The sequence below is a fragment of the Neolamprologus brichardi genome, unplaced genomic scaffold (assembly GCF_056152115.1).
Source record: "Neolamprologus brichardi isolate AB-2024 unplaced genomic scaffold, ASM5615211v1 NODE_ptg000032l+_length_1147064_cov_1, whole genome shotgun sequence".
NCBI classification, from domain to species: Eukaryota; Metazoa; Chordata; class Actinopteri; order Cichliformes; family Cichlidae; genus Neolamprologus; species Neolamprologus brichardi.
The window spans coordinates 259,013-285,000 of NW_028270039.1; the positions used below are offsets into that span (position 1 = coordinate 259,013).

Here is a 25,988-nt window from a genome sequence, read left to right on the forward strand (position 1 = left end):
CAGAAAATGTGAAACTAATTGGTAAAATAGTTGCACACAGAAATGTAATATCACATAGAAAGCTCTGGTTCACCTACACTGCAAGAACAAGTGTTTCAGGCTTCAGTGAAGAGGGAAAGGAGGTATCGTGTGAGCATCTGCAAAGTAATTGAAGGCCAGTGTTGAGATGGACAGCCTGATTACAGAGTGTCTGCTCCCACATTCCCCCGTCATGACAACCCATCTGCTGTCTTCAAGCGCTCGGCACGACTACTCAACATGAGGATTTCTGGGACCTGTTAAAGTGCTACATGTTAGCCACACACATGTTATTTTTGTGTGCATTCTGAGGTATCATGGGGATGATATGAAGCCTCAGCTCGACCAACGTTTGGTCTGAATGCTCAGTGTTTTAAATTCAAAGGTTAATTGTGCAGAAAATCCTGCTGTCCAGATATTTAGAGGTGTCGTCTTTACGGAGAAAACTGCTTTTTCACAGTATACAACATTTAATAGAGCATATGGTGTTCCCACAAGTATGAAAAACAATCCAGTCAAATACATATAAGACTGACAGAGTGACATTTTCAATAGATTCTGACCAAAACCACAAAACGTGCACAAAAATACCCAGAAACGACTCGTAGATTGGTCGTTAGAGTTCAGAGAGTGTCGGGCGTGTTGATCCCAGCTCAGTCCAGCGAGGCCCGTTCTGGATAAACAAGTCTAGATAGTTTATATTAATGGTAGTATTTTACTCTTGCTTAAATCTAGTACAGCTTTTCACAATTCATCAGAAAGAGGAAGAAGAAAAAGCATATGGCACAAGTACATTATAAACACCATAAACATTACAAGAACCTTTTTAAGAAAAAATGTAACAACTTGTTTGTAGTTTTACAAACATTTTGACAAACAGCGCTATGCTACAAAAAAACAAAAAATGATCTGTCATCTATCTTAAGACATAATCTCATGATGGGTCAAAGGTCACGGGGCGGAGCCAAACACTGCACTGAATCAAGCTTGCATTCAATAATCATTTGTTGCACAAGCTAGTTATCCTGTAAGCTCAGCTACGCTGTCACGATGCAGACGTTTCTCTGTTTCTGCTCTCAGTTGGGATGAATTAAGCTTGTAATAGAAGGTCAGTCCAGTTCTGCACTTTTAATATAACATTCACACCATTGCAACATAGTGTGGTGGTTAACACATCGAGGTTCAAGAGTGTGAGGGGATTCCTGTCTGCGTCAGATCAAACGGTCCATCGTTGTGCATCAGCAGCTGAAGGTAGCTTATGTTCTTGACCCGTTACTGTGTGATGTGCAAGCTGTGTACTCGACACAGCTTGCACATCACACACACTATCGTATGTTTTAAACTTTCTTTCCCTCTGTGAACACGCTCTGATTTACCTCGTGTCTAAGTAGAGCCGTACAAATAAATTTGACCTGAAGTGACCCTGTGCACGTGTTTTTATTTTCTATCAAGCAATTTAATTAATGATTCATTATCATCATTACAAACTCAGGTGTTTCACCTATAAACGAATGATGATGACGTCCAGTCACACTGCGCCATGAGTCACATTCGGTACCTGATTTAAATGTGGCCACGCCCTCTTGACTCACGCTGTCACTGCTACACATGAAGCTCTGCTTACAATCTTACAATCCTGACTCATGGATGCTTTTATTTGCTGGTTCTTGTTGCAGATGCACTTCATACATACAAGCCAACAGAATGCAGGAGCACATTATGTTTTTAGGTTAACAGTATCGCTCACAGCTGCTCCACCGTCTAACATATCAAAGCCAACAATAAACATGTTCTCTGACCGACTCCTCCACTCTGGAGCTCGTTGTGATTGTACTAAACAGATTCAGCTTCTCAACACAGACTTCTTGTCTTTTCCATAACAGATATTTTGACACAGCACAGGAAGCACAGATGTAAGAAACAACAGTAATGATGGCTCAGAAAGGCTCAGGGCAAGGTCACCAGGAAACAGCCCTACCCCACACTCAACCACAGCTGGTTACACGCTTCTACCTGTCAATCAAAATGCTGCTGCTTCCACTACTGGCCACAATATAAATCAGTGCAGAAACTGCTGTTGTGTTGTCCAATAGGATCTGTATGCTTCATCTGGTTCCCTTCAGAAATGAATGAATTAAAGTTTTATTCTAAATCAGTTTCCTTCTGTTTTGGATTTTTGTTCTAATAAATATTTTCCAGTACACATGAAACTCTGCGCCCAACAAAGTCTTGCAATTATGCATTTTTACACTATTTTAGAAAGTGAAGAGCTTCCGGTTAAATTCAGGATTGTGTCAGTGTTTATGAAGTCATTCAGTCCCAGTATGCACTGAGCCCAGACCTGAGTCCAGTTAACATCACAAACTGTGTCCAAACGGACGTTGGTGCTCTTCGTCTGCCAAAACTATGACCTATAACGAGCACTTCTCAGATGCCGGTCAGACTGGAACATGTAGCAATTTAAAGCAACAGTAATTAGTCCAAATCTTTTGCTGCAGACAAACTGATTTATTAATCAGTATGAAACTACACGGGCAGTTTTGAGGCAATAGAAAGCATAAAGGTCCAATGTGTCTTCTTACAACTCTGCTCGTCTGCCTGCAGCAAACTGTCCACATATGGACACAGCCTTCATGATGTTGTTATTTTCCCGACTCACACGCACAGGTTTGCTGTTTTGGAGCCATGTGGACAAAAGTATTGGAATCCAGGTGTTTTCAGTGACAATGCCACAGGTGTGTAAACTCAAACGTCTCCCCTCCACAGTTAAGAGTCGCTATGGTTACAGCAGCTCAGTTACAGTTGGGGGTCACTGGATGCTACTGTGTAAAAATCAACAACACTGCTGACTCAGTAACTGGTTTCCATGGCTGAGCACAGTATGCTAATGTGTCAGCAACACAGTACTTTTGTCCATATGAGTGAAATCAGTGCTAGCTGGAGTGGTTAGCAAGTTGCATCCATAAACCATATAAACTGTTTAACAGGCTTTGAAGGTAGAGCAGAGCCCGGAGGTTGGTTTCCGTCAGAGCAACAAATGCTTCACCAGCAGCATAAACAGTGTGTTGGGTCGCCTGTCATCAAAGCATTCACACAATAATGTGTGCATTATTTAAAAAGTACCTCCTACATTTGTTGTGAATGAGGAAAATAGTTGTAAAGACTTTTTTGTAACATGTTTATTTCTATTAGTAAGCCGACCATTGCAGACCAGAGCTCCAAGACGGGGAGGCTGGGGCACGAAAGATTCACATAAAGCATCTTCAGGAACACCGATGCTGTTGTGCTAAAGTGTGCGTGTGACTAAGCTGTGGTGTGTCCTGGTAGCACTGGTGTAATCTGGACTTTATTCTAATTGACTTTCATCATTGAAGGTTTCAGAGATTCTAACAACATACAGTCTCTGTTCCTGCTAGAAGGACAAACATGATAATGTGTTTAAGAAGACATTCCTCATCTAAGTGTGTTAACTTCCTGACACAGGTCATCTACAGCAGCGGTGCGGGGAGGCCTTTCATGGAAATATCAAAAGAAATCGTCCGACAAATCCTCCTGGATTTTGACAAACTTGACTTATCGCACAAATCCCCATTTTTAATGGTTACACACCTAAATCTGACACTAATACCCAGGGCTGTTATGTTCAAACTGAATGTCCAGTACATGGATAAAGACAGCTCAGCAAACTGCACCTAAAAGGTGTTTTGCTCCCATTAATAAGGCTGTTGGCTAAACAAAATACGTGCAACACAATGCGCTGTAGACCACAGATAAAGGACAACTTTGGTTTGCTCCAGTACAACTGCTAAGAAGACAGTGAACACTGACGATTGAATGCAGGACATTCACGTGGAAATAACTTGGCTGTTTCGTTTCATTTGCTGTGATTTTCTTCTATTCCTTCTTTTTGTACAACAAAATAGATCCTCTGAAGGGTTACCCTGCATGGCTGGGTCCTGTTAATCATAATCGTCATATTCTGGATCCAGGTCTTCACCCTGGTAGTATGCCCCCTGAGTAGAGTACGATCTCGTCTTCATTGAACAGTTTGTGTCCATTAAAATCGCCTGAAATGACAGTTGTTGAAAAGTGTTTCAGTGACTGCGCGGCAGAGTTACTTCAATCAAACATCGGGGAGCTCTTGGTTGTTTTTTTAACTATGCATGATTTTGAAAACTTTCTGACAGAACCTGAATTTTGAAATTCACGTATTGTACTCAAGTTGTGTAACATAATCACAGCATTTCTAGTGTTAGCTCAGGAGCATTTCTCTGTATTTACTGCTTGAGTTTGTCCTCGTGCTTCCCTCGTGGCTGTGTGCTTCTCTGATCTGATTTTTCTAGTTTTCTCTCTCAGGTAACAGCATTAAAACTGCTTTTTGAATTCATTCCTGTCTCCTGAATCGTTGGCTCTGCCCTTGGACTACCACACAGCTGTTTTGTGACTGGCTGACTGTATTTAGGTGTATTTGCACTCTTACAATTTTCTCTTCTTGTCCTGGTGGGTTCCTCAGAAAGATGCAGAGAGGAGCAAATATTATATCCACTATTCCAATGATGGTCATCAGCCAAGGGAAGCCAATACTTTCAGCAATGGAACCTCCAATAGATGGACCTGCATCGGGAGAAAACGGACCACTTACTGGTTTAGTCTGTTGCTTTGGTGGAGTTCAGCACCTTGCAGAGCAGCTAAGTGGTCAGATTTTATGTGGCCTGCCACTTTGTGTCTGAGTTGCTTTCGTCTCCAAATGCTTCCACTTTGCTGTCTGTGAAGGTTCTCAGTCATCCAGGTCATCGAAGTCTAAGGAGCTTGCAAAGAAAAGCGTCTGGACTTCTTTGAGTTGCTTGAAGACGTTTCACCTTCATCCCAGAAGCTTCTTCAGTTCTAAGGTCAAATGGTGGAGAGTCCCAGATATAAACCTAGTGGGAGTTTCCCCCCACAGAGGGACAAAGGACCCCCTGATGATCCTCTAATGACATGAGCCAAGGTGTGAAAGTGGGTGTGGCAGACAGTCGCCTTAACACCCACTCACATCCTGGGCCATCTGACCTCAGGAAATCACATGATAAGGTGGGGCCAGGTTTCACAATGAACTCACCTGAAACTCTGGCTGATTGGGACCCACACCCAGTTTCACACCTCGGCTCAGGCGATTAGAGGATCATCAGGGGGTCCTTTTGTCCCTCTGTGGGGGGAAACTCCCACTAGGTTTATATCTGGGACTCTCCACCATTTGACCTTAGAACTGAAGAAGCTTCTGGGATGAAGGTGAAACGTCTTCAAGCAACTTAAAGAAGTCCAGACGCTTTTCTTTCCAAGCTCCTTTGACTTTCCACTTTGTTATAATACCACTAACAGTCGTGCAGCATATTTAGTAGTGAGGAAATTTCACGGGTGGAGCTGTTGCACAGGTGGATCACTATCATGGTACCATGCTTGAATTACTGAGTTCCTGAGAATGACCCATCCTATCACAAATGTTTGTAGAACACCTGTGTCCATGGAAGTGAATGCCACTCCTCAAAACAATGAGTTGATGAGGTGAGTACGTTTTTTGGAATATGCTATACAATGCTTCCACACTGGAATGTGAACAGCTCAAAGAAATCATAAAAATGAAATAGCCATGGCGTTCATGTCCACGATGTATGCATGAATGCCATGGCGATGACTGTAACTGTAAATCATTTCCCCTCTGTGTGTCTGTAGCCAAGGATTAGTTCTCCACCATTACACAAGCAAGACGACAAAAGGTTTCCAGGGACTGATGCTGCTATTTTAGCCCGAGGGTAAAACATATGGATGTTTTATGGCGTGCTTGCTTACCTATTGCAAATCCCAAGCAGAAAGCTACATCAGCAATCGCATACACACTTCCATAAACAGACACGTGCCGCAGGTCCACCAAGTAGCCCATGATAGGCATCATGGAGGAATCCACCATGCCTGTAACACAATCATGATGCTCTTACATGATCAAAGTCTGCACACGTTCATAGGTGGAGTTAGTACATGTAGTAATCTTACCAATGGCAAAACCAACACCAAAGTTAGGAAGAATCAGACCATAGATGTCTCTAGCAAAGGGAACCTGGAACAAACAAATGAACATTTTAATGAATAATATAAAATATATAATAATCAGCAATTTTAAAGTGAAAAAGACAGTTGCTTTTAGATTTGATCATGGAAACCATTGAGAAGTCAGACTCCCATTAGCAGAACTGGATTTGCAGAGTAGTGTGAAACAGGAAATCTGTTGTTTATCAGGCACAGAGCTGTGACTCTTGCTCCAGCACTTTTTAGCTTTTCTAAATATAAAAAATCATCATCTGGTTTAACACATAAGGCACTACATGTTGCAGCGAACATTTAATGGATATAAAGTTACATTTATCCTAGCTGGCTTACATGATGCATGTTTCAGGTCCATTTCAAACTTTTTACTCAACAGAGCTCGTAACATTTCCCATAGGTGACCTCTGAAGTTATTCTAGTGATGTAGCTGACTGTCACATACTTACACATATTACACTGATCCCAACCACAACCATTCCAATAAGAGCACAAAGCCATCTGTAAGGGAGACAAGAAGTAGTCAGTTTTACTCCGTACTACCACAGGAAGATTTCCTTTCATGAGAATATAAAATGTATTTTCCAGGCTAAACAGAACCTCATCTGTACTTCCTCTTTCTTAAACAGACTCATGTAAGCACAAACCAAACAACATCAAACAATGTCAAAGAATAATCATTGCAACCTCTAAACCAGCGGTCTCCAACCTTTTTTGTGCCACGGACCGGTTTATGCCAGACAATGTTTTCATAGACCGGCCTTTAAAGTGTCGCGGATAAATACAACAAAATAAAACTAGTACCGGTACTGAAAAAAAGAAGATTTATTCATAACACACGTGAAAAGACCCAGGAAAACCGAGTTAACGATAAAAACGATAAAAACGATAACAAAATAACGCTGAAAACCGATAAAAACCCTGAAAACCATACATTTCACACCTGAGCCTCAACTCTCGCGGCCCGGTACCAAACGACTCACGGACCGGTACCGGTCCGAGGCCCGGGGGTTGGGGACCTCTAAGCAATATCGATGCGTGCTCAGTCTTCCATGCAAGGAAATCAGAGAACTTTGTTTTTCCTGGAGGACTCGCTCCTTGGGGCCACAGTGATATGGTGTACACTACCAGTCAGATGTTTGGACAGGGTTAATGGTTGGTGTTTATTTTACTACTTTCTACATTGTAGATCCAAACTGAAGACATCAAATATTCATTAAGCAAGTTATATGGAATTATGAACGTCATAATGGTAAATATCTCTAAAGATTTCTGAAAGTAGCCACCCACGGCTGCAAACCCTCGGCCTTCTCCCAGTGAGCTTCATGATGTAGTCAGCTGACATGGTTTCACCTCACAGGTGAGCCTGTCAGGGTTCATTTGGTGAGCTTCTTGCCTTCTTAATGGGGTTGGCACCATCAGTTGTGTTGTACAGAAGTCAGGTTGGTGCACAGCTGACAGCTCTTAACTGTCAGAGTTCATATTATGGCGAGAACCAATCAGCTGAGTGAAGAGACACGACAGTTCATCATTACTGTAAGAACTGAAGGTCAGTCAGTCTGGAAAACTGCTAATGTGTCCCCAAAAACCATCAAGTGCTACAATGAAACTGTCTGACATGAGGACGCCCCGGGAAAGGAAGACCAGGAGTCCCTCTGCTGCTGAGGATGAATCCGTCCGAGTCACCAGCCTCAGAAATCACAGCTCCTCAGATCAGAGCCCAGATAGATGCCACACAGAGCTGCAGCAGCAGGCACGTCTCTACACCAGCTGTTCAGAGGAGACTGTGTGAATCAGGCCTTTATGGTCAGCCGCTAAGAAACCACGACTTTGTTTGGGCCAAGAACCACAGGAATGGACACGAGACCAGTGGAAATCTGAGGAGTCCAAATCTGAGATCTTTGGTTCCTCCTGCTCGGTCTTTGTGTGACGCAGAAAAGGTGAACGATGGTCTCGATGCACGGTTCCCACGGTGAAGCATGGAGGAGGAAGTGTGATGGTGTGTGTGTGTGTGTGTGTGTGTGTGTGTGTGTGGGGGGGGTGACACTGTTGTGGATTTTTTCAAAAATGAAGGCAGACTGTTTGTTTGGGTCTTTCACCTTTTTACAATAGTGTGATTGCAGCTATCCCCCAACACTCTCGTGGCATCAATGGTCGTGACATTTTACATACTAATAATCACAGCCCATTGTTACTCAGTGATGGTTTCAGTCATTATGCAAATGTACTGTTTATAGGTTTGGGTAAGCTGCTGTCAGCTGAGACTGAAGAGGTCACTTGAACGAGTGATGAAATGTTTTTCCCACTGAAAAAGGTCGTTCTACATGTAGATCTGAGCAGTCAACAACAGCTCTGCAACTGATGATGAGAAGGTGGTGGAACATCCCCAAACTAGACTGAAGGAAGCTGTTAAAGAGCTGAAGGTAGTTAGATAAAAATCCTGCAGTGCCTGCAAGGTCCCCCTTCTCAAGAAGACACATGTTCAAGCCTGTCTTGAATTTGCCAGTGGACATCTAAAAGATGTTCAGAGGAGGCAGAAAGTGCTGTGTTCAGATGAAACCAAAACTGAGCCATGGACTGGGAAGTCTTAGATGAGAACCTCATTGCCTCAACCAAAAGGCAAGGATGGGTTGTGGGTCTTTCTTTAAAGAACATTTCAGGTTTATTTATGTTTCGTCTTAGAGTCTCTAGTCACTGGTTTCAGTGTTATTTACGGTTCTTAGTCTTCCTGTTTCTGCCTCTGTCTTCCATGTTTGCTCTGTCTGCCCTGTCAAGGCTGCATCTCTGTTATGTTTCCTGTTTTACTTTGACAGTCCGTGTCCTATGTTATGTTTCCTGTTTTACTTTGACAGTCCGTGTCCTATGTTATGTTTCCTGTTTTACTTTGACAGTCCATGCCCTATGTTATGTTTCCTATGTTATGTTTCCTGTTTTACTTTGACAGTCCGTGTCCTATGTTATGTTTCCTGTTTTACTTTGACAGTCCGTGTCCTATGTTATGTTTCCTATGTTATGTTTCCTGTTTTACTTTGACAGTCCGTGTCCTATGTTATGTTTCCTGTTTTACTTTGACAGTCCGTGTCCTATGTTATGTTTCCTGTTTTACTTTGACAGTCCGTGCCCTATGTTATGTTTCCTATGTTATGTTTCCTGTTTTACTTTGACAGTCCGTGTCCTATGTTATGTTTCCTGTTTTACTTTGACAGTCCGTGTCCTATGTTATGTTTCCTGTTTTACTTTGACAGTCCGTGTCCTATGTTATGTTTCCTATGTTATGTTTCCTGTTTTACTTTGACAGTCCGTGTCCTATGTTATGTTTCCTGTTTTACTTTGACAGTCCGTGCCCTATGTTATGTTTCCTATGTTATGTTTCCTGTTTTACTTTGACAGTCCGTGTCCTATGTTACGTTTCCTGTTTTACTTTGACAGTCCGTGTCCTATGTTATGTTTCCTGTTTTACTTTGACAGTCCGTGTCCTATGTTATGTTTCCTGTTTTACTTTGACAGTCCGTGCCCTATGTTATGTTTCCTATGTTATGTTTCCTGTTTTACTTTGACAGTCCGTGTCCTATGTTACGTTTCCTGTTTTACTTTGACAGTCCGTGTCCTATGTTATGTTTCCTGTTTTACTTTGACAGTCCGTGTCCTATGTTATGTTTCCTGTTTTACTTTGACAGTCCGTGTCCTATGTTATGTTTCCTGTTTTACTTTGACAGTCCGTGCCCTATGTTATGTTTCCTATGTTATGTTTCCTGTTTTACTTTGACAGTCCGTGTCCTATGTTATGTTTCCTGTTTTACTTTGACAGTCCGTGTCCTATGTTATGTTTCCTGTTTTACTTTGACAGTCCGTGTCCTATGTTATGTTTCCTGTTTTACTTTGACAGTCCGTGTCCTATGTTATGTTTCCTGTTTTACTTTGACAGTCCGTGTCCTATGTTATGTTTCCTGTTTTACTTTGACAGTCCGTGTCCTATGTTATGTTTCCTGTTTTACTTTGACAGTCCGTGTCCTATGTTATGTTTCCTGTTTTACTTTGACAGTCCGTGTCCTATGTTATGTTTTCAGTTTTGCCTCTTGTCATGTTTAATTACTCCCAGCTGTGCTCTCCTCCTGTGTCCCATTCCCTCGTTCTCCATGTGTATTTAGGCCCTGTGTCGTCCTCTGTTTGTTACTGCCTGCGTGCCCCCACCCTGCCTGGGCGCCCCACTCTGCCTGCCTGCGCCCCACCCTGCCTCCGCGCGCCCCACCCTGCCTGCGTTATCCATGACGTTCCCCATGTTCCAGGTTTCCATGTGTTGTGGTCCATATCTCAGGTCTTTTAGTTTCTTTTTACTTGTTCCTGTTTAGATTCTGCCCCAGCAGCCATGACAGTTCTATAACTTTTATTTAAAGCATTTCTTGTGTTTTTGTGTTTTGTTGAAGAAAAATATGGTCAGTTTGATGATGCCAATTCTGACTAGCTACCCAACAGTGGCAAAGCTTTTCCATGGACTTACATTACATTGTGGAGCTGTTTATGTTTATTCGGGCTAATGCGTAACATTAAATTGTGTCGTCAGAGGATCAACGTGTTGTAAATGTTCACAAAACTCATTGCGATGCTGCTGAAGGCAACACTGTCCTGTTTAAGCACCACACTTGTAACTATGTACTGTGAAATATTCAGACTGTGTCCAGAGTAAGATCTACAAACCTCCAGTAAAAATCAATATTTTCACTTCCACATAATCTAAAAGTTGTGAATAACAGCCACATGAATGACAGTCGTGTCATCAAACCAGCTCTAAGGATTACACAGCTGGGTTGGAAACATTCAAAGAAATCATGTCTGGGGGAAGAAGACAGGCGATCCCTTGGGCAGATATTGTTTTGTTCGTTTTTGAGCAGTCTTCTGTTGAAGGGCAGCGAGGGGGGGGTGGGGGGGGGGTGGTGGTGGCTGTAGCTCAGGAGGCAGAGCAGGTCTGCATGCCAAGTGTTGGGGGAGAGTTGCTATGTGACGCATCCACTGTAGTATAAATGTGTGACACTGTTTGAAAGCACACATGTGCGTGTGTGAATGGGTGAAATAAAAGTGTATTGAGTGTTCAGGTAGAAAAGTGGTGCATAACAACCAGTGCAAAGTGTTCTTGTGAACAGGGAGACAATTAGAGCATTTTTGGCACATATGCAGATACCCAGAGGTGGACCTCGCAGCTCCTATGAAGACATAGCTGTTTTAACAATAAAATTGCAAGATGTGTTCAGTTTTCTTTGATTGTGCTTTGGCACACTAGTCACCTCTGACATATAATACATGTTAAATATTGTGAAAAAGACTGTTTAAACCTCTTTTAGTGTTGCAACACGAGCGAACCCCAAGAATTCAAGACATGAGCTGTAGTCTTGTTGGGCACAGTTCTCTAATTTCTCAATGTGTACGCCCCTTATGGTGTACCATGTATTTGTTTTCAACAAATCACTGATAATTAAGTCAAAAAACTCAGGAACGATTAAATGTGTTGGATGCCAAGTAAAGAAAGACTAAAAAAGTATGTAACACGTAAGATTTTTATGTTTAAAACAAACATTATACATAAACATCACTACAGTCTCTGTAGTGGTGAAGTTAGTAAACAGGTGATGTTCTTGGGTTATGGTAGTACTGAAAACAGTTCTGGTGACTGGCATTAGCAACAGCCTTAAAAGAATATAGCACTCGGGTCACAGACAGATAGATTCCCTGTATCGTCAAGGCTTCAATAAAGCCAGTCTCAGAAACACTCAAAACGCTGAAAACTCATTTAGAGGAGCGGAAACAGATATGACAAAGCCACCAGGAGAGAGAGAGAGAAGGAGATAAAAGTAATTTCCCTTCCTACCTCCCCATTTTGTGTGCAAACGTGCCAAAGATGTTGGTTCCAATAAGGTAGGAGATGGATGCTGGTAAGAAAGCAACGCCTGTGCCAGAAACAGACACACAGAGACATGAGAGGCTGAAGGTGTAGCCAGGATTCCCAGAGATAAGCAGATCTCTATCAATGCCTCATCACTGAGCTGCTGTGCATCTTCTATTGTCCGTAATGAAGACCTGTGCTTTCCACCTGCCAGCATCTGACACCCTAATATCCTGTTCCCCCTCATCCTTTTTATCTGACCTAGACTTTATATAAAGCTGGCTGCAGGAAGAAGCTAATAACAGCACAGACTACAGGAAGTCTTGGTATGGAAACTATCTGGCATGATGGCGAAGTGGCACTTTTACACGACATCACTGTATATAAATGTAGTATATAAATGAAATTAAAGTTTAGTGATGTAGTGCCCAATCACAACAACATTCGCCTCAGGAAGCTTTTAAAGCTACAGGTAAGGACCCTGTGATACAGACACAGCCCTCTATAAGAAAGCCCTTGGCGACAGCGGGAAGGAAGAACTCCCTTTTAGCCGGAGGAGATCTGTAGAAGAACGGCTCATCTGAAACAGGAAGCAGGTGACAATACATGCATGCAGTGTGAAAGTGTGTGCAGATTAGGGGTGCAACGATACTCGTATTGATATTGAACCGTTCGATACAGTGCTTTCGGTTCGGTACGCATATGTATCGAACAATACAACATTTTTAATTTATTTTATCAACTTTCCTTCTGACGATGCTGTCTGTGTTTAGTGCTCAGTGGATCTGCGCTCGACAGTGCAGCCTAGGCGGAGTAGTCGAACGCAGATTCACTGAGCGCAGCGCAAGCTAGCAAGACAGAAGCTAAGCTCATTGCAACATGGCAAATTGAACCTCCCCCACCCTCATTCAGATCTGGCGTTTGGAACTATTTTGGTCTTCATGTGACGTATGACCCTGAAGGTAAGCGCGTCATGGACTAAAGTAAAACAGTATGTTGGATGTGCCACACAATGCTCAATTACATTGGTGGGAACTAGTGTGTTAGCGCAGTTAGCTCGTTAACGTGTTGGCCGTCCAGCCCCACGCACGGGGCGATCCGCGGTAGCTCGTTAACGGAGATTTGCCGTGTTGTGGCGTTAACGTCATTTCAGATTAACGCTGACAGCACTAGTGGGAACACAACGAATATGACTGCACATTTACTCCGACATCATCCTAGTGCAAAGACAAGTGGAAGCAGACAAAAACAACAAGCACGCATGCTACAAACTTTACCCGAGTCATTTAGACAGCCGTTAGCACATGATTCTCCTTATGGGGACCTGATATGTTTAATATGCTGCTGAGAATATAGCCCAGAAGAAGCGTATAGTAGAGCTTTTATTTTGGAAAGAGACATTTCTCTGTAATAAACTCTCTTTTCCAAAGATGAGTGATTTCTCCATCAGATAGATTTATTATTTTATTACTTTGTTGTTTCAGCAACATTACATTTAAAAACTGTACTTTTGAGTTAAAATATATATTTATAATTTTAATAAATGACAAATTAAAAAGGCAAGAACATTTTTTTGTATCAAAAAAATATCGAACCGTGACACCAAAGTATCGAACCGAACCGTGAATTTTGTGTATCGTTGCAGCCCTAGTGCAGATATTTACTGTGAAACAGGTGAGTGGTATTCACACAGCAGTGCAAGGACACTTCTGTCTCTTTTCTCTGTTTCACTGCCTCCATGATATTTGTATGAAAATATAATTATAATCATGTATACGAGCTGTAAGGACTCTAACTGTAAACAGCGGTTGACTGTGCTGTTACACAAAAATGATCATTCTGGTTGTGTAATTATAATACGACAGACCTAACAGACATGATCACGGACGTGTTAATTTACTTGGGCGAGGATGTTGTGCTCGACAACAACAGAAGCAGTTTGGGTTGTAATCATAAACTTCACCTGCAACACAAACCTTTCCAAGCTCAGTGGTGCATGTGTGCTATTAAGGATGCTCAGCAGTGCCTTTTATAAAGGTGCTGTAACAACATGTGTCTTTGTGTGCAGAGCTGTGTAAATACCTAGCTGCCATTTCCTGGCACACATGGTCTCCATCATCCAGATTGGCACGGTTGGCTCCATCATGCCAATAGCCATATTTCCAAAACAAATGGCACCTGGGGATGAAGATTGAAGATAAGTGCGGTGTCAATTATCGTCTGTTTTTAACCTGACATTTTTCCACCAGCTCCGACGTCGACACACGGACGAGCGTGCAAGCAACGCCCGCTTTCTTTCTTCCCATGTTGCCACATAATTGACATGCAGGGAAAAGCTGACATTTCACAGACACGAGGAGCAAACAAAGGCCTTACAGTGACTGACAACATGTCCCAGTAGATGGATCCATGACACAGGTCTGCAAAAACAAAACGAGTGCGTGGCGGATTTTTGGTCAATTTGATGTTTTTTGGGTCCTGAATCCAAAAATGATCTCCCTCCATCATGAAGTTATTTTTTTGCAAAGCATGAAGAGTTTACATGAAAAAAAGCTGAAAATCAACATTTTAGTACAATGAGCATCGTTGTTGTGATTTCTTACCTTTGGCTATGAACAAAATAAACCTGGTTGGATTTGATCGTCTCACACCATCAAACCCACCGCACCCTCCCCCTCATTTCCTCCCATTTTCTATTTGTATTTCTCTCGAGTCTCGCTCGTAGGAATATTACATTAATGTAAGAAACCTTTATGGGATATGGGTTTTTGACTCAAGTACAGGTATCAGATTTCAGGTTAAGAAGGGAAATGTTCGCTTAACTACACTAAAAACATGAGTTTTGCAAGAAAATTGAACCAGATGGAAAATAAGAAACAGTGATTTAACCCCATGCAGCTTTGTGGTTGCAGGCCTGTGTTATGAATGTAAATCACCCACAACAGTGTGTAAAAGGAGAGCGGTGCAGGCCAACCTCAGAGTGGCTTTCCTTTGGCAAAGATCATATCTGAGGAAAAGTCCGCCAGAATGACAGTATCGCTCAAACGATGACAATAATCATTTGTCATATTCAGTCTTCCCACAGAAGCTGTGACCTGAGTATGTTTGTGCTTTTTAAGGTAAATTAATAAATCAAGGCAAATATATTTCCTGTGTATAACTTCTGCTTCTACATGTACCTGGAAAATTTGCTAAATAAATAACTGCAGCTATAATCAACCCATCTGTGATTTTATTATGACTATTGTAGCAGACTGTCTGACTATCGAGATAGTTATCGTCATAAAGAGCACTATGCAAAAGGCAAAGCTCACAATTCAACGCTCCGAGCTCTAATGCTGCCTGAGGATGAGTGGTAGCAAAGATAATCCATGTCAGGGACCGTGGTGGATTCTGACCGCCCTGGATGCTCGAACTGTATAAATGTACACATGTACCCTTTGTACCACAAACATTACTACATCTCGACAGGGACATTCTTGAGCGTACCCATAAAAGCCAGAGGAAGTGGCACAGCTGTTTACTATGAGCAGCTGCATTTGCAATAAGGTCACAGTGTTTATTTTGGTGGATTGATTGTGGAGCACTCACCTCACAACACAATTTGGAGCCATATTCTTTTCTGTGTGACCAACAAAGCAATTGCTGGCTCTCTGTTTGGCTGCTGTTTCCTTCTGTTCTCTTCCCAGAGCCATCAAAAAACACAATATCTCAATGACATGATGTTTGTGTACTGTGTACTACCACTCCCTTACCTGCTGCTATTATTATATAAGGATCCTTCATCAGTGTCAGCAGTGGGGTTCCCTTCTGACTCTGTGAGGAGGAGAGCATAACCACAGAGTGTATGCAGAAAGCTTGTAGACACAATCCTGATTCTTTGTTATGCAAGTTTACACAGTTTAACTTAATTATATTGATATAGCTCCAAATCCCACCAACACTCATCTCTACGTGCTGTAATGTACGTAATAGTGACTTCAGTTATGCAGTGCAACAGTTAGGACAAACGTTACCAACCACTGTGCCTAAAACGTCTGTAATCAGACAGACAATACTGCAATCATGCATCATGCTGCAATCATGACAAACACTTAAAAATAAGGTGAATAATATAAAATGAATAAATGTAGTGAGCCTAAGTAGCTGGCTTCAGTCTTCCAGCCAGGTTAGGAAAAGAATTCACTAATGAACTCAAGAAGATTCCACTGCTTTGCTTGCAGTACTAGTTGTCTAGTTGGTTGCTGTCTTCATTAATATTTTAGAACATGTGTCATCCTGAAAGGAACCAAAGTACCGTTCTCTCTTTGTTTCCTGAATGAGTCGTTGTTCAGTGATGATGCATGATGAGTCTTTAACCTCTTAAACTCCACAACTACAAACTCTGTGTGAACAATCTTGGAGTCAAAATAAAACCAATACTTGTGATTTCATCACAGCTGTAAGTATTACAGGAGATGATGGAACATTGAAAAATAAGATTTTTCTGTAATGTTGCAGAAGAAGCTGAGAATCCTCAAATAAAGTGAAAAACGTCACATTCCTGTTTGATCCCCACACTTCCCAGCATAACGTGCTGTATGATCCCAGTATGATCCCTGTATGATTCCTGTGTGATCCCTGTCTGATCCCAGTCTGATCCCAGTATGATCCCTGTATGATCCCCTGTATGATCCCTGTATGATCCCTGTGTGATCCCTGTATGATCCCAGTATGATCCCCTGTATGATCCACTGTATGATCCCTGTCTGATCCCAGTCTGATCCCTGTATGATCCCTGTGTGATCCCTGTATGATCCCCTGTATGATCCACTGTATGATCCCTGTCTGATCCCAGTCTGATCCCAGTATGATCCCTGTATAAATCCCTGTATGATCCCTGTATGATCCCAGTATGATGCCCTGTATGATCCCAGTATGATCCCTGTATGATCCTGTGTGATCCCTGTATGATCCCAGTATGATCCCCTGTATGATCCACTGTATGATCCCTGTCTGATCCCAGTCTGATCCCTGTATGATCCCTGTATAAATCCCTATATGATCCCTGTATGATCCCAGTATGATGCCCTGTATGATCCCAGTATGATCCCTGTATGATCCCTGTGTGATCCCTGTATGATCACCTGTCTGATCCCAGTATGATCCCTGTATGATCCCAGTATAATCCACTGTATGAATCCCTGTCTGATCCCAGTATGATCCCTGTATGATCCCAGTATAATCCACTGTATGAATCCCTGTCTGATCCACTGTATGATCACCTGTATGATCCCTGTATGAATCCCTGTCTGATCCCTGTATGATCCCAGTATAATCCACTGTATGAATCCTGTCTGATCCCTGTCTGATCCCTGTATGATCCCTGTATGATCCCTGTATGAATCCCTGTATGAATCCCTGTATGATTCCAGTATGATCCCCTGTATGATCCCAGTATGATGCCCTGTATGATCCCTGTATGATCCCTGTATGATCACCTGTATGATCCCTGTATGAATCCCAGTATGATCCCTGTATGATCCCTGTATGAATCCCTGTATGATCCACTGTATGATCCCTGTATGATCCACTGTATGATCCCTGTATGATCCACTGTATGGTCACCTGTATGATCCCAGTATAATCCACTGTATGAATCCCTGTCTGATCCCAGTATGATCCCAGTATGATCCCAGTATAATCCACTGTATGAATCCCTGTCTGATCCCAGTATGATCCCTGTATGAATCCCTGTCTGATTCCAGTATGATCCCTGTCTGATCCCAGTATGATCCCTGTATGATCCCAGTATAATCCACTGTATGAATCCCTGTCTGATCCCTGTATGATCCCTGTATGATCGCTGTATGATCCCTGAATGGATCCCTGTATGATCCCTGTATCATCCCTGTATGATCACCTGTATGAATCCCTGTATGATCCCTGAATGGATCCCTGTATGATCCCTGTATGATCACCTGCATGATCCCTCTATGATCCCTGAATGGATCCCTGTATGATCCCTGTATGATCCCTGTATGATCCCCTGTATGATCCCTGTATGATCACCTGTATGATCCCTGTATGATCCCTGTATGAATCCCTGTATGAATCCCTGTATGATCCCTGTATGATCCCCGTATGAATCCCCGTATGGATCCCTGTATGAATCCCTGTATGATCACCTGTATGATCCCTGTATGATCACCTGTATGATCCCTGTATGATCCCCGTATGAATCCCTGTATGATCCCTGTATGAATCCCTGTATGATCCCTGTATGATCCCTGTGTGATCCACTGTATGATCCCTGTATGATCCCTGTATGAATCCCTTTATGATCCCTGTATGATCCCTGTATGATCCCTGTATGATCCACTGTATGATCCCTGTATGATCCCTGTATGATCACCTGTATGATCCCTGTATGATCCCCGTATGAATCCCTGTATGATCCCTGAATGGATCCCTGTATGATCCCTGTATGATCCACTGTATGATCCCTGTATGATCACCTGTATGATCCCTGTATGATCCCTGAATGGATCCCTGTATGATCCCTGTATGATCCCCGTATGAATCCCTGTATGATCCCTGTATGAATCCCTGTATGATCCCTGTATGATCCCTGTGTGATCCACTGTATGATCCCTGTATGATCCCTGAACGGATCCCTGTATGATCCCTGTATGATCCACTGTATGATCCCTGTATGATCACCTGTATGATCCCTGTATGATCCCTGTATGAATCCCTTTATGATCCCTGTATGATCCCTGTATGATCCCTGTATGATCCACTGTATGATCCCTGTATGAATCCCTGTATGATCCCTGTATGATCCCCGTATGAATCCCTGTATGATCCCTGTATGATCCCTGTATGATCCCTGTGTGATCCCTGTATGGATGCATGCAAGTTTTTTCCTTTCTTTGTGATTCCAGGATCGAGCCACATGTTTCCCTTTCTCGACCTCTGCAGTGAGGAAAACTGCATTTCTTTTGTGTTTTCTTTTTTGTCATCAGGAAAAACTTTAATAATAATTAACTAATTTTATAGACATATGATGACATAAGAGATCGTTACCATCCATTCGTGGGTAAGGTGGAAGTGGACATGAGGCTCCTGGACAGTTTTCACAGTAAAAGAAGGTTTCATAAATATAATTGAAATAACGTATTCTGATTGGCCCTGTGTGTACGCACACAGTCTGAACATGCATGTCCACAGGCTGGAGCAGGTGTTATGTTGTGTGTCTCGCAGCTGTTCTCACACTCAGTATTTACCGAAATAGTCTTTAGCATGTTCTGCAGCTGTAAAGGTCATCTTAATGAAGGCAGATCATTTACAGGAAATGAGTTATCAAAGTAGGGACACTCACCTCTGGTGTCACCTTGGTGGGCTGAAGAATAAAAAGCTGCAGAGCTGTGAAGACAGTGGATTGATGTAAATCTCTGTCAGAGATCAGCAGGCACGACTCAGTTTGGATACAAAGAAGCAACACAACTGTACCTCCATCAAACAGAGCCAGGAATGCCAAAATAAGGAAAGGAGCTGTTTTCCCAACAAACTCATACATCACACTGCCAAAGGGGGGTCCAACTGTGAAGAAAAGGCTGAATGGTGAGTAATGGACAAATCCACAAAGCTCAGGCTGTGTCTGCTTATTTCTTTATTTCCTGTGTAGAAATGATAGCTTATTATTATTATGCATTATTTATGCATCAGTAGAAGCTGCAGCACATAATGCTTAGACTTTATATGTGTTTTTATTGTGCTGTCATTTATTTGGAGTTTTATGTAAAGATCCAGTGAATATTTCAGATTTGGTCGTCTTTACAGAGTAACTGAAAAGCTACACACACATACCTAACACTCCTAATGCCAAACCTCCCAAGGCAATGCCAATGGCATGACCTCTCTCCTCATCATCCGTGTACACACTGGCGAGCATTCCCATCCCTGAAAAACACACAGTTGTATGGATCAGGCGATGGAAATTCAGAACAGGCAGAAAAAGATCAGAGCGTGTTTGTTTCAGCAGGAGCGCTGCAGGCCAATGTGTGCGACACGCAACACACAGGCCATTGTACTGTTGCTCTGTAAGAGCAGGAAACAACAGCTGCTCAGTGAAACTGCAGGACTCACAATAGAAATACAAAAACAAATGAAACTAGAGTTGTTGGAGCGCTGAGCGCACATCAGATTATAACTTCATCATTTGTTTTATGTCATCTTCCAGTTTATTCTAGTTTATTATCAAGTCAATGATGATCTCACACCAAAACAAGTAGATGTTGCAGAAATGCTTCAGGCCTTCAAACAGACAGTTTCCTATAAATCCATAATGGGATGATGATCTTAAATAGAGGGGCTCTACACAATGAATGAATGTTAATGCATTCACATGTACAGAACAGTGAATATTTACCCGCCACAGATGAGCAGGACGAACCCACGCCTTGAAGCGATCTGGCCACAAACAGCAGAGCGTAGCTCGATGAGAAGGCAAACACTTCACAGCCGGAGAACAACACAAACATCATCAGACATGATGCAAAAGTGCTGCTTCTCATCGTGAACATTTGTTTGCTGGAACTTACTGATAGTAGAGATGAACATTATACAGAAGCCAACAAATATGGGGAGCTGGTATCCTATCCTGAAGGGCCACAGAGGATAGAAGGCAGACATTAGAAATGTCCAACATGAGTCTTTATCTTTAGCTTAGAAAAGATTTATAATAAATCAGTGGACGATGATTCAGTCACAGCTGCAGAAATTCATAAGAATAAAGAAAGACAGCATTGGTTTGATGGATAGTTACTGAATGAGTGAGTGTGGTCCAAACAGCACGTAGCACAATAATGTAATATCATTAATGAACTTGATAGATAACAAAGGATTTGACAAACCATAAGGTACTTTTGTGGCGTTCTCTTTTAAATGTTAGCCTGTTAACCAAAACAGTGGAGGAAGATTAAAAGGCTGAAAGCTGCCATGTGCATCAAAACAAAATCATAGCTTAGATACCTGACATGCTTGACTGGCCTTGTATTGTCCTCCGTCAGCAGAGAAGGTGACTAAGAAGCCGTAATAGGAGCATATTCTTTGCTTCAATTACAGCACATGTGGGTGTCTGTATGAGACACTAAATGTTGCCTTTCAGGTGGAGTTACGCTTTTCCCTCCGCCCTCAACGTCTAATTCACCGTTTGGAAAATGTTCTTTCACCATCAGCAGGATTTCAAATCATTCAGGACCGTTCAAACGTGGTTTTCAGGTTTTTCATGTCTCAGGTCATGTGTTTTATTCCAGTTTTATTCAGGTTCAGTGTAGTCACACAGTGGACTCTCACGTCGATAGCCGATGGATGCTTGATGGACATTTATGAAATTTTAATTTTAATAAAATAGTAACAACAGCTAATCTAACCCCATCAGTTACTCTGTGACCATGCAGCAGAAATCTGGTTGAAGGCTGAAAACCAGGACCAAAAATAAAGTAAAACTAGGACTTCACTCTGTAGAGGCTACACAAACGGATTTATCTTACCTGAAATCATAAATGAATTCTGCAGCTTTTCCTCAAGGGAGCTAGTAAAACGCCTGTTAGTACAGCAGACTGTTCACTAACAGGTGTAAGCTGAGCTTGAGTTTCAGGCACAGTCACCTCATGTTTCACCAAGCAGCTAATAATGCAGTGATAATGTTAGATCATCTTTGCTTGTGTTCATCATGTATAACATCTGCAACCGTGGAAGCTGGAAACTCTCAACCATGGCACTGACTGCACTTTACATTAATATATTTCTCCCACAATATAAAAAATGTCATCTTAAAATAATTTATTTTAATTCTTCAAGAATATAATATTTTATAATATATATATATATTATATATATATATATATATATATATATATATATATATATATATATATATATATATATATATATATATATATAATATGAATAAATATATATTATATTTATTTATTTATATTTGTATATAATATATGTAAATATATATAAATATATATAATATATATATTTATATATATTTATTTATATTATATATATAGAGAGATATATATAGATATTTTTTATTTTATATTTTAAAAACCGGATTCTTAATGTAGGGCTTTGAATATTCAAGTGTTCCAGGGAAGTGACTGATTCACTGTGGAGCTACCCATGTATGAACAATCAGACACACACGTGCAGAAACGTATAATCAGGAATTCTGCTCTATTTAGTCGGACAGCTGTAGCTGACGCTGCACCATCAAAGACACATCGACCTCACGCGTTCACCATGTTTTCCTACTAAGAACTTAAAATGGGAGTCTGTTCCTTCTCTCGGTTTAGATAAGACCATAAGTGGAATTCTACATTGTCCTCTCTTGACACAAATTTGAACCAAAATGTTGCCTCAGGCAAGCAGGAAGCCTCTACAGTCTGACAGGAAGCCAGTCCCACTGTCATCCTGTCGTCCTGTCCTTTGTCTGTCTGTCTTCACTCATCATTTCCTTTCACTGGGCTGGTTTCAGTCATTATGCAAATGTCCTGTTTATAAGGTTGAAACCTGCAGTCAGCTGAGACTGAAGACGTCACCTGGATGTGACGAAACGTTTCTCCCACAAAACGCTACGTCCAGACGAACAGAATCAACCTTTGGAGATTTACTTACCTGCATGATTGAGCATCAAGATGTTTCCTTTGGTTATTTTCTGTCTTTTTTAAAAATGCTTTTTGCAACATGTTATACAATCTCTACGTTCTGTTACTCTTTCCGTTGCTTTCGATCTTTTCTTGAATCTTCACAGTATTACCTCAGTAAGCTGATGTGATTCTGATACACATGCATTTAAATGCATCGTCATGCTGTTTCCCTGAGTATTGTTTGTCATTTAAATGAAAGATATACACATAGATTGTACTTTAAGATGACAAACATGTCGGATCTAATTTAACTGTGCAAGAGATGCAAGAACTTTGAGTATTTTTTGAATGAATATTTGGCGTGCTTCTACAAAAGTGACAAGAGGCGTAATGCCTCCTCAATCTAAGGTGATCAGCTCAGTGACTACAAAGAAACAGAGTAATTACAAAGACCTACCTGTTTGTGATCGGCCCTACAAACGGGTTGGTAATCAGCTGCACGGTGGCCTTGGAAGCAAACAGCATTCCTACTTTGACATTTTCATTAATCAGCTTGTTGGTGGAGCGGGGGCAGTCGGTCGAGTCTGGTGGGAGCTGTGCAGCAGTAGGGGTCAGAGGGAGCAGGTCAGTAGTCCGAGCTGTGGTGTTGAACCCAGACAACCTAACAGTGTTATCGTATAAGGACACGATGCTTTGGAAGGATGCTGGAGAATCCTGCTTCGGCGCCGTGTTGTTCTTTAGCACGTCTGTCGACTCATCCAGAGTGTACAGGTAGCTGGGAATGATGGGAACTGATGAAGAGGAGAGAGAACCAATATACTGAAATCTGACATGAAAGGCTGACTGATGCTAATCCAGACGTCACTGCTGACAGCAGAGAAGAAAGTTACGAGTGATTTCTGTAGGAACGGTACAAACGGTCAGAGCTTCGGCTGACACCAGAGTTAATTTTTTTACAAAAACGCTCCAAATATGAATACATGTAACCATTTTTACATTTGCAAACGAAACAGCTCCTGTGCAAAGCAACAATCCTGCTTAATAACAAGGGGAAAATCCTGTGGTTGCACAGAGACTCTGGATAGAGAAGACGGTCTGATTTGATCCGAGTAACCGTTTCCTGATGTGTAAACTATGGTCCCCATTAAAATACAAAACAATGATAAAGCAGATTATTACTGTGATTGAGCCAGCTCGTGTATTCACAGTGGTGCAAGCTAACCCATCCATCCTTTGTATACAGTCTATGTTTGAACTGCAACTAGAGCAGATTGGCAGATGCAAATTAGCCATTACAAGCATTCAAACAAAGAGCTGTCATACTCAGATACATATTTACACATGAATTAATCAGGATCAACAACATGCTGCATGCTGTGCACAGGCTGGCCCGGTGTCACCTTCTTTCTGCTCTCTCTCACTCACCGTGCATTTATGCTGCTCTTAAATGTCATTAACTTTGTGTCTCTCCTGCGGCTCTGCTCTGTCCCTCTACATCTTACTGTGGGTCGCAGCTCTGACGCTGCACATTCTGGTCATCAGTCTCTGCTTTATTGGCTCCACCAATCATCAGCATTTATTGTTGCATTGTTCATCTTCCTCATCCTCTTAAAAATATGCTTTGGCTTGGGGTAAACTGGGTGTGTCCATTTACACCATTTATTGTTTTTACACATATTCTTATCTGTCTGTATTTTGCTTTGGTGACTGTTCTTCATAAACTGGACCTCGTATTTAAATAGTTTCGACTCTGACCTGTTGCATCTTTGTCTGCTTTGATGTTATTTGATTGTGATGCTGTATGGCATTAGCCAGGTCACCCGTGCTAAAGAGATGTTAATCTACGGGACTTCCTGCTTAAATAAAGATTCAATTAAATTAAAATGACAGACCAAAAATCGAGCTTTGATATTAAACTCATAAAACATGAAAATGTGCTCGTGGAGGCTTTTATCCATTTTTCCTGCACTTATGGAAACTGTAGGTCTGAGCACAGCACAGTGTGATGAATATGTTATAATTAACCTTTAATGCAGACAAACTATCAGCAACATTCTGCCATGTTACACAGAAAGTCATTATAAATCGATCATTTCACACATGTTTTTATTTGTTTGTAAAACAGACCTGAGGGGAATCTGAATCTGTTGTTTTAGGAAGAGCAGGTCGAACATCAGAAGCACAGAGATGTTTCCTCCTACAGTATAACTGCTTTGGCAGGTCGCTCAAAGCTGACATTAAACCCGATCTTTCTGTATGTTTTTCTCATGGAGAGCAGTCAGTACATGTCAAACCAAACTGTGAAGTTAAACATGTGCTATCAGCTCTACCGTTCAAACGCCGTCATTTAATTGGATGAGGCAGATTTAGGTGGATATTAAAATGAAGTGCAGAAGAAGCGCCCGTTTGAGGCGTCGGACAGACAAACCTACCTGTTGCACAAAGAGAGCGGAGCAGGAAACTTTGCAGAGAAGGTGAGAAAAGCACCTACCGACTACCGTCAGCAGCATGTTGTCCAGAAGCAGAGCGACAAAAACAATGAAGAGAATCAGTTTCCTCGATTGTCTCTCCTCTCGGAGCCATTTGAGCAAATTAAACTGCCGGAGTGCGTCTAATCCCCCCATGGCGCAAGTCCCCGAAAGCGCAATGCAATCGAAAAGGTAAGTACTCCTGGAAAGAGACGCGCGGCAATGATGGGTCAGCAACTAATAAACATCAGCTTTTAAAACTGATGATAAGTTAGTAAAGAGAAAGTGAGCGCTGAAATCTTACCTTAGATGTGTGAGGACGAGCTGGAGAGGCGAGAGATGGGAGGAGATGATGAGGTCTTTCTGACTGGACCCGCCATTGACGTCACACCCCCTTTATGTGTAGATACCTGATAACACACTTTAAACAACAGGCACGAGGACGCAAACGGGACAAAAGCTACAGCTGTGCCTCAGGTCGCTCATCATATACACACTGTTCCTGAGCCCAGTCACTACAACATGCATGCAAATGTGTACTGGTGACAGCAGCAAGATTAATGGTGCCACAGGTTTGCTTTCAGTGCGCTTTATATGGCAGCATGTTAGAGCATCCTGATGTCAACGTGCTGCTTCATGTATATGATAAAGACCTGCTATATGACAGCTGTGGGTGGTGATGTAAGCAGACACCTTAATCCATGCAGGCACGTTTTGTTCACTCACATTTATAATTGGTTAGCATCTTGCTCAAGGACAAACACAAAGCTGCTGGTTAGCAGGTGAGCTGCTCCTGATGTACAGCCACACATGAAGAACTGTCCAGCCCCTGAGGTACAGCCTGACACTAACTTTGTGTAACCCCCCCTCTCCACTGCAGCTGCTTCTTAGTTTATGTTGTAACTAATG

At 41.9% G+C, this 25,988-nt stretch overlaps 1 protein-coding gene across 1 annotated transcript; it reads right to left on the bottom strand.

Annotated features, from left to right (window-relative positions):
• Positions 1-1,237: 1,237 nt before the first annotated feature.
• On the bottom strand, positions 1,238-25,410 carry slc18a2 (solute carrier family 18 member 2). Its single transcript, XM_087836988.1, has 16 exons — positions 25,384-25,410; positions 25,103-25,281; positions 23,069-23,402; positions 20,554-20,612; positions 20,382-20,465; positions 19,820-19,912; positions 19,463-19,552; positions 19,332-19,375; positions 15,724-15,784; positions 14,051-14,146; positions 11,954-12,032; positions 6,543-6,594; positions 6,046-6,109; positions 5,845-5,964; positions 4,499-4,632; positions 1,238-4,085 (listed from the first exon to the last, which is right to left on the bottom strand). The coding sequence occupies exons 2-16, from the start codon at positions 25,233-25,235 to the stop codon at positions 3,978-3,980; spliced, it is 1,551 nt and encodes a 516-aa protein (XP_087693114.1). The 5' UTR covers positions 25,236-25,281; positions 25,384-25,410; the 3' UTR covers positions 1,238-3,977.
• Between the last annotated feature and the right edge of the window lie 578 nt (positions 25,411-25,988).

What these genes read in the sequence shown, in the direction of transcription:
- slc18a2 (XM_087836988.1), bottom strand. Translation starts at nt 25,235, where the DNA reads ATGGGGGGATTAGACGCACTCCGGCAGTTTAATTTGCTCAAATGGCTC. An exon ending in AATGTTCATCTCTACTATCA is followed by an intron (nt 20,466 to 20,553) that starts GTAAGTTCCAGC and finishes CCGGCTGTGAAG; the next exon opens with TGTTTGCCTTCTCATCGAGC. An exon ending in GTCCTGCTCATCTGTGGCGG is followed by an intron (nt 19,913 to 20,381) that starts GTAAATATTCAC and finishes TGTGTTTTTCAG; the next exon opens with GGATGGGAATGCTCGCCAGT.